This window comes from Schistocerca gregaria, chromosome 11 (genome assembly GCF_023897955.1).
Source record: "Schistocerca gregaria isolate iqSchGreg1 chromosome 11, iqSchGreg1.2, whole genome shotgun sequence".
Lineage (NCBI taxonomy): Eukaryota > Metazoa > Arthropoda > Insecta > Orthoptera > Acrididae > Schistocerca > Schistocerca gregaria.
In genome coordinates this window covers 99,344,703-99,354,621 of record NC_064930.1, presented here as the reverse complement: position 1 = coordinate 99,354,621, position 9,919 = coordinate 99,344,703, and the positions used below count along the sequence as shown (strand labels likewise).

At 35.3% G+C, this 9,919-nt stretch overlaps 1 protein-coding gene across 1 annotated transcript in view; it reads left to right on the top strand.

Annotated features, from left to right (window-relative positions):
• Positions 1 to 248: 248 nt before the first annotated feature.
• LOC126295097 (ras-related protein Rab-18-like) overlaps positions 249 to 9,919 on the top strand; it is a 56,489-nt gene continuing 46,818 nt past the window's right edge. The window contains exons 1-2 of the mRNA XM_049987353.1: positions 249 to 1,386; positions 1,481 to 1,598. Coding sequence (XP_049843310.1) covers positions 1,319 to 1,386; positions 1,481 to 1,598 — 186 coding nt within the window. The 5' untranslated portion in view covers positions 249 to 1,318. The remainder of the gene's footprint in view (positions 1,387 to 1,480; positions 1,599 to 9,919) is intronic.

Below are 9,919 nucleotides of genomic sequence, written 5' to 3'. Positions count from 1 at the left end.
CCGAGGTTAGGTATCAAATAATTATTTAGCATTTACTCTGTTTACTATCGAGAAAGGCATCTGTTCGTACATTCTTCTCATTACTACATTAACAAGAATGTATATTGTAAATATTGGATTCGGTGTTAACATTTTCTCTCTCCAAGCCCCAAAACTTAAATATACTGAGTCAACGGCGATAACATTAACATCAGTCTTTCGTTTGTGACGTGCTAAATGTTTTCCCAAGGTACCAAGACGTAATTAAGACACCTAGATTTCCTTGGTATTCCGGTGCACTAGTGCACTTTTCTAATCGTAGCTTTTAGTGGTGGTAATGTATTTGGATTTTGTAAAAAAGTGTTTATGTTCGCAGGCTTTTTTATATTGAAGGCAGTGTAGATATGGATCTTAGGTCACCACTCATGTACAGGGAACGCCAAGGCTAAGTTATCTTTTCACGTTTTCTTACACAAATAGGTTTAGTATATCCCGTAAACTATTTCTGAAGATCGTTTCACTAAGTACTAGACATTATACTCGATTTCTGGTGCCAATAGCTAAACATTTTTCTTTGGTATCAGAACAGACGATTCTTTAAAAAAATTTACTGTTTTTCTAATCGTAGCGTACAGACGCACTTTTATTTTTAATTCCACACGCAATGTTTACGTGTGGGAACAGATATCTATCATCACTGAAATAGACTTGTTAAATGCATCAATAAAAGATCTGCGTGATATTTCGTCACATATCTAGTGGATATAAGGCGCCACCGCTCATTAAAATGAATTTATGAATTCTTAAAATTTCAAGGTGTATTACGTATATCTATTTGAAAGATGCACGTCATATCCAACCAGAAAACAGCCGATATGGGATGAATTGATGCCAACTGCCCGGTATAATTTAAAAGAAAAAAACTGAATAGAAACGAGGTTTGTGCTCACACGGAATAAATTTAAGTTTTCCCTCACCAAAATAACTGAATAAGAGAAGCAGCTGGAACCTTTATGCTATTGAAAATATCATGTAACTTTCAAAAATCTACTTCTTGTTACTTTTGCAGTTTGCTAACTTGTGCTGTTCAATATGGTGGTATGTGAATTCGTGTAGTTCCCGAATATGTTGTTTGGACGTATTAGTTGCATTTGACTTTGCAAGACAAGTGTTTATTCAGTCACACTAAGGATCGTATCTTCGGATAATGTAAAGGGAACTATTCTTCATACTCGTAGCTATTTGCTCTTTGGGAAATCCTTGATTGTATTTGTTTCTTTTTTATTTTCGTGTTCTAAGTCTTCGTGACAGTTTGACGTGTGTATAAAACTTACGGATAATGGATGAGGAAGTTCTAACTACTCTGAAGATACTGATAATAGGCGAGAGTGGTGTTGGAAAATCCAGGTATTTTTCTCGGTGGCAGGTTGTTTTATGTTAGTGATACCTGTTGTTATTTCATAAGTGGAAAAAGTACCATTTTTTTAATGTTTCTCCACAGTTTATTATTGCGTTTTACGGACGATAATTTCGATCCTGATCAACCATTAACAATTGGCGTGGATTTCAGACATAAGAAACTAAAAGTCAACGGAAATTGGGTAAAGTTAGCAATATGGGTGAGTAAATCTGACTGGTATTTCACACTCTAATTTACATTGCAAATAGTAAACTCATATGCGGTTTAATGCGTAATTATCTATGTAGTTTTCGCACAGATGGACCCTGATATAATAGGTATGAATATGAAAGTGCAGTGAGTAGTCTCTTTGAATAAAATTGCCTTGTCATTTGGCATTTTTTTAATCACAAACAATTTTTTCGGGGATTAGCCCTACTTCTTTTTATCAAACTTTGTATTAGATTAAATCTGCGTGGCAAGTTAGGAAACCTAACCCTTCACTCATTCCAGCTTGTGTAGGATTTAGAAGATGCTTGTGTGTGAATTGTAAATATGAATAGATACTACCGAACTAAGAATGTTTAGTGACCATTGTTCATACAACATGAATTAGGCTTCGTCTTTAGGCACATATAATTTTGAACACTGGATAATGTGTTCAATGAATAGACACCTTAACGTACAAGCAATTTGTAAATAACATAAATATTAATATAGTGAGTATAGTGTTAAACACAAACTAAAGTCACTAAGTTGAAGAGTTATCACATAAAGCTACTATATAAGACGTAAATGGAAATGTTGAGTACAGAGTCATTAAATGCCAAATCAACACACTTATTTTACCTCACCCTCCTAGATTTTGCTGAAAGTTGGTATACTTATAGTGGGCACTGATACTAAAAAAATACCAAATTTCAATTTTTTTTATCTCAAACCATTCCTCAAATTGGCTATGTAAACTTTTCAAAAACCAGTCAAAAATGTGTGAACGGACTTTTTTTTTAAAATTGTCCTAGGAGCTGCCATAATTGAGCTAGAGAACTGGGATAGGTGTCATTTTGCATGCTCTTTCCAGGGATATACTACAAAACAGCTTCTAATTAATAACCTTTTTCAAAATACTAATTAATATTGATTCCAATTTTTTTTTTTTACAAAAAATATTTTACAAAATATTTCCATAACTACTTCACACTATTGTAAATCACATGGCAAAATATACATCTGGGATGATAATGGGTTCATTGTTTAAAAAAATTATTCCGTACTCTTGTTTTCACTAATGGCCCTAGTTTGGGCAAATTGACCTTTAACAAACAGGAATTTCTTTAAAATATATTGAAAGGTAAGTAAAAAAAAGTATTACAAATGTCAAAACATCACCTTATTAAACCAAAACTAATCAGCATATTTTAGGCTATAACTAAGTTGATTGCTTATTTTAATTTCATACAACTTCACTTACAGTATATTAACCGATATAACAAAAACAAGAAATTGAACATTTAACTACAAACTGAAAGTATGAATAAGGAAAACTATTTACATAATAGTTCTGGTCCATGATGTTTGAAATGGAACTATTAAACAAATTAAATACGTAATGCTTGTTTTTGAGTAACAGGTATCTGTACATAGCTAAATTTAACACAATAGGTACTACTACTAATTTTGAAACAACTTTTTATAAAATATACATTGACATTAACCTGAGACAAAAATTAAGTTTTGAGTTGAAAGCAGTTTCCCAATAAATTGTTTTGACACTTCACATATTACATTTTAATAAAGCTGACTGTATTTGGTTTGCATCACTTTCATTAAGAATGTATGTTCTCCCTGTCTGAGTAAATGGATTCACTTTTGTGAGAACCTCCACAACTGACACCCACAGGACATCTGTGCAGGATAATAGAATGACTTAGCTGGTCCACATGGATGAAGAAGTTATTTTCACTTCATCAAGTTCTTCATTTTTTTTCTAAAATGTACCCAAGCCATCAGTTTCTCCCATATGCAGTGGTAACATAGCCTGGTACATCTTGTAACTTCAGTTTGTCTGGTGATGTAGCTACTTCCCTCTCCCAACTCTGCATATCACCTGAGAAGTATTTGACTATTAATTTTGATGTGTTGGGGAATGAAAGTGTGAAATTGCTGTGTTCCTTTGTCAATGCCTCTTTAAGTCGGCTTTTTAACGATATTTCTGAAGCAGCGTAGTCTTCTTGAGTGGAATATGCAAAATCAACATTTGTGATATTATCTGCTGCCCACTCAAATAGATCTCGTGCTGTTTGGATGTGAATTTGGTATGGCCTTTGCAAACTTGCACGAGCTGCCAGTCTCTTTACTGAACCCCCTACTCCATCACAAGGCCAAGGCCACTCAGTTTTTATGTTGAAGTCTTCCTCATTAAGGCAAAGGTTCAGGAAGTTTTTCTTATTTTTATACTGAGCGGCAGAACTGTGAGAATAATATATCTTTTTTGGAATGTTTTGAAATTTGTTAGATATGAAATTAGCTTCTTTTGGAAGGTGTAAACTGCAGTTGTATTGTGCTCCAGGCAATCAGAAACAATCGCAAATCTCATATTCTCATTTTTGTTTTCCTTTTCGTAATATATAACAAAAGGATGAATGGTAATCTGTTGTCTTGTCCAGTGGAAACTCTGAGCTTCATCCTGTAGGAACTATACTATAATTTTCTGAAAAATCCCATATGACAACAAATTGAGATTCCATAAAGTTTTCTCTTGTGGAGTTATGGAATGTTCGTTGTTGCTTGGCAATGAAGTCGTGCCGAATCAAAAGTCGACATCTTACTACAAAATAAATCTATTAATTCTTCAGATGTTTTCTGAACAATTTCTAGATTACATTGGTCAACTGATATCCACTGTTGGAACTGAACTTGTTCAGTTAAGTTTTCATGAAGAGTCTTTTAAAATTTTACGTATGACAGTTTCTCCTGGGCAGTATTCAGTTTCCCATGTTGCAATCAACTGATGATGGGTTGAAAAACATTTTTGCAATGCACTGTTTGTAATTGTTTAAGCTGCTGTTTGTTATTGTACTTAGTTTGGCATTTTCTGTCATTAATTTTATGTTTTGGTGAGTTGTGCACACGCAGACAGTTGTGTGTGCCACTCCGGCCAGCTAATACACAATGTTTTGGTCTCAACTCGGCAAATTTAGAGATGCCTATTTTTATGTTAGGAAACTTGTCTTTAAAATGCTTGTAAGCTTCTTTAAGGTTACACAAAATAAGTCTTTTTGATATTTTTCTGCTTATAGAATTTTTAAAGTTTCTTTTAAGATTTTCAAGAACGGATTCATCAGTATCTGATGTAGTTTCAGTAGCAACAAAAAGTTTGTGTCATTGATGAGATTTTCTTCACTTTTGATTTGGCGTAATGCCTAAATGCTAGTTTTCTCTTGTCAGTTGGGGACTCTCATAGTTCTTGAAGTGTTGTGTTAAATGTTTTAACAGCTACTGAAGTTGGAGTGAAGTTCAGGGTCGTGGTCTCGGATGATACACTGGTCCAGAAGATTCTTATTAAACACTTTCATCACTGATGGGCTCTGGTGTGTGTTCCAAGTTGGTTACATCTTTCCTATTTTTATCACAAATCTTGGCACCATTTGGTATTTGAGGAAATAATTTGGGCATCCATGTTGTGACATTTCTCAGTTTTTTCTGTCTCTAATAAAATGATTTGACTTCAATGGATTACAACACTGCACTCTTACAGCACTGCACTTTTTACTTGGTTCCATATTTATACAAAAACCACTTAAACTGACCTTCAATGTATAGATTTACTTGAAAATGAACTATTAAATATAATACATACAGACTGGTCAATACAGAGATAACAATTGATTTGCACTACAACCACAGTGCACAATAATGCTGTAAGCACACAAAGCCTTAGAAGGTAACAATGCAGACAAGCTCAACAATGGCTCCAGTCTCTGAATTATTGTACAGACATCAAGCCCTATGTATATGGTCCTCTACTGACGTACTACATTAAAGGTCGGTTTGGTCAAACTAGGGCCCTTAGTGGAAAAAAAGTCCGGAATAATTTTTCTCAACAATGAACCCATCGTCATCCCACATTTGTTTTGCCATGTGATTTACAACAGTATGAAGTAGTTTTGGAAATATTTTGAAAATTTTCAATTATGTACTTTTGTAAAAAAAAATTAATCACCATTTTGAAAAAGTTTATTTATTAGAAGCAGTTTTTTACCTATCACTGTAAAGAGCATGATAAATGCTGCAAAATGACACCATTCCCAGTTCTCTAGCTCCATTAGGGCAGCTCCTAGGGCAATTTAAAAAAGCCTTTCACACATTTTTGGCCAGTTTTTGAAAAGTTTACATGACCATATTTCAGGAATGGTTTGAGGTAAAAAATTGAAATTTGATATTTTTCTTAGTTTCAGCACCCAATGTAAGTATACCAACTTTCAGCAAAATCTAAGAGGGTGAGGTAAAACTTTTATTTAAATTGTATTGATTTGACATGGAATGACTCTACAGTGATTAAATTCAACTTACAGATTAATGTAAATGGTGCACAACAAGTATGGACAAAGGTTTTATTTTATATGCCAAGGACAAATTATTCATGTGTTAATTGACAGGCCTATCTATTAGCGGAATAAACAGTTTTAAGAATTGATCTGAACAGTTTTCGGTAGTTTACTGAACATCTTAAAAGTATTCACTTCATGTGTGTTACTGGTTTTTGTTAGCTTGTATCTTGGTATGTCATAATCTGCTTTCATTCTAGTGCTGTAGCAGTGAACTACACCTTTCATGCCATTATTTTTTTACAAACTGTACACTGGTTTCCTATGGTCAGTTGTTTGAGCTTGCTAAAGAGATGGTGCTCCCTAGAACCTATTCTAAACATTATGCATAATGTTTTTTCCTGTATTTTCGAAACTTTGGTAGTATGAAATGTGGAATGATCCTTTAGTGATGTGCATGGACAATTGTGAGAATTGATCTGCACAGAAAATGCAGTGATATTCTTAGTTCTCACCATTCCTCCCCTCCCCTCCCCTCCCCTCTCCTCTTCTAATATGTCACAGCCACCCTTTTAGGGGAATGTCAGTGTTGGAGCATGGTTCACAGTTTAATTTTCAGACTCTCTCTCTATTTTTGAGTGTACATAAGCACAATATTGTTGTGCTTTGTTGTTTGGAAATTTGTTCCCTTTCTGGTACGCAAAATGAAAAATTTTATACTAAGACACACAGATATTTAAATTTTTAAATGGCCAAAACCTACTTCCACATGGGCACAGCAGAAGATGCAGAGGATAGTGTTTATTTTTGATAGAACAATTCACACAATTATAGCTTTCATCCATTAAGGCCCTTTTCAGCAAAAAAAAAAAAAAAAAAAAAAAAAAAAAACATGCACGCACGTCAGCAGTCTCAGACAACTGAAACCACAGTCTGAGGGTGCAGATGTGTGCGTGCGTGCGTATGTACGTGTCTATTGCTGACAAAGACGTTAATGGCCAAAAGCTATAATTGTGTGAATCTTTTTATTGTGCCTGTTGCGACTCGGCTTCTCTATCTGATGAGTAGCAACTTTCCTTCTCTAATATTGTTACATTCCATCATCTATTTTCCATTATTTATTTATCACCGATGTGTTTAAAAAGTGTACAATTAATTTCTTTGTCATAAGATCAGAGCTTGTATTCAGCATCTGATGACACTTGTTGACTGAATGTTAAGTTTAATATTTCTTCCTTCTCTCAGCACATCATTCATTGTCTTTATGATGTTCACATCCCTCTAATTTATCATCACCTGCACCATTATTGCCAGTGTTTTTGTTTTTCTCATTTAGTGCTACTGGAACTTCGTAATGGAAGTCAGTTTCATTCTGAAATAACTTGTTTACGGTCTCAATTCATAATATGTAATAAATTTTTTAATTTGTGGGACTCGCCAGTATGAAGTGGACATGGATGACTCCCACACTTAACAGGTTAATGTTGTTAAGTGACTAAATATTTCTGTTAGTGTTTATCAGCCCTTTTTTTGTAGGTACAAGGAAAGAGACCAAATCAGTTTTTCATGGCCAACAGTATGATGACTGTGAGAGGCGCAATTCAGTGAATTTTGTACTATCATTTTTTGCTGCTAAATATGGTTTTTTCTTTTGTGTAATTGGTACTGTAAATATGATTGGATTGACAGAGAACATCAAATTCCGGAGGAGGACAGTTTGGAATAGGGGGAGAGTGCCACACTAATTGGGGCAGCAGTAATTAAAACAAAGGTGTTTTTCGTTGCAGCGGATCTTCTCACGAAACTTCAATCAGCAAATTTCTTTTCGGAGTATGAAAATATTTTGCTGACACCCACCTACATTATGAGAAATCGGAGCTCGGGTGGGAAGAAATTTTGATATTACAATTAACATAAGTTCTTCAGTGTGTGTGTGTGTGTGTGTGTGTGTGTGTGTGTGTGTGTGTGTCCTCTTTTCACTCACAAATGTGTTATGGTGCCGATTCTAGGGTAAATCTTCACTGAGGAAAGAGGTGTTTGTTGCAGTGAAGCTTGTAATAAGGATAATGTGTAGTGTCCACACTGGAACATTCTTGTTTTCTGAGTCATCTGGCTGGAGACCGCAGTTGCGTTTGAGGTGCTTGCTTGGGTGGATGTGTGCACGTTTTTATTTTCTGAGAGGGAGACAGTGAAATATTTGTAATGACCACAATTGCAAGATTAGGAGATTCTCATTGGCTGTAGAACACCATAAATGCACTTCAGCTAAGGCTTGCACACTGAGTGATAGCATGTGGCATTTTTTCTTGAGGGCTACTAACAGAAAAAATTTCCTTGTACAGGATAGGAAAAATGAAAATACCAGTTCAATCAGCCACCACGCCTATTTCCAAGAAACTTTATATGTCAGCTGTCACTTATATTTATATTGTAGAAACAGAATCTATTAGGAAGGAAAAAAAAATGAAAATCTCTTCACTATCGAATGGAGAAATTTAGAAACAGGACAAACAAACCAAGGCAAATATTCATCTGTCGAGCCATATAACGAGCAGAAGATAAGGTGGGATGACAAATATGGGTAGCTCACATTTCAGTAGATTCTTTTTTTCGATTAGAGATAACAATACCTATGGGATGAATGTTACATACTACTTATGATGTTGAGGAGTATCTGAACAAAAGTGTGCGTTAATTGTAAGATCTCATCCTGTCCCACATGTAATTTAGTTTCTAAGAAAACTGTTCCCTAAATACATTATATACATAGTGCACATGATTTTCTTTTAAATCTTGATATAGGTGTGTTAATCTAGTTGTGCTAGATCGTGTATAGCTACTTTACTATATGATGCGTAGACCAAACAAAGATGTGTGAATGGGGCTTATATGTATCTTGTGAAAAGGATAGATTGTTACTCATCATAAAGATTAATGTTGAACTGTAGATAGGCACACACAAAGACTGTTCCATGTAAGCTTTTGTGCATTCTTCAGCAGTCTGGCTGGAGTGACCCGAGGTAGCAATTGTGTGTGAGGTACATGTTAAAGTGAATGTGTACACGTTTTTCTTTTCTGATGAAAGCTCTGATATTAAGTCTTTTCATCGTGCCTATCTGCAGCTCATTGTGTAATGTTTCCAGTGAGTTGCAATCTGTCCTATTCATAATATTATTTATATTCTGACTTGGATTCTCTGCTGTGTATTTTGTCATATCTATATCTCACAGAACCTGATATACAGGGTGTCCCAGCTATCTTGTCCACCCAAAATATCTCTGGAACAATAACAGCTATTGGAAAAAGACTTTCACCGGTATCAATGTAGGGCTGGTGCCCATGAATGTACATATTTGGAAACATTCTAAAACAAAAGCATGTGTTTTTAACACACTTACGCTTTTTTAAATGGACCTCCTATATTTTTTCTTCAGCAATCCATGGCATGACAAAGTGCACAAACAATGGCGTTGATTGCATCCCAATATTCCCATTACATCCCGAGATATTAAGACGTGAAGTTGGCGCTTGAAACATCAGACATGCGCTGCTAGCGCACGTCCTGAGGCTCCGGCGTGAACCCCATGCTGCCCGTAATCGTGATGTGATTGACATGCATAATCCCACTTCCATACTTATCAAGAGGTCCGAAATGAATAATACGGTCTGGTGCCATTGTGATGTGATTACGGGCAGCATGGGGTTCATGCCTGATGCTAAGGACATGCGCTAGCAGAGCATGTTGGGTGTTCCAAGCATCAACTTCGCGTCTTAATATATCGGGATGTAATGGGAATATCGCGATGCAATCAACGCCATTGTGTATGTGCTTTGTCATGCTATGGATTGCTGAAGAAAAAATATAGGAGGTCCATTTAAAAAAAGAAAGTTTGTGTTAAAAAAAACACACATGCTTTCGTTTTAGAATGTTTCCAAATACGTACATTCATGGGCCCCAGCCCTACATTGATACCAGTGAAAGTCGTTTTCAAAT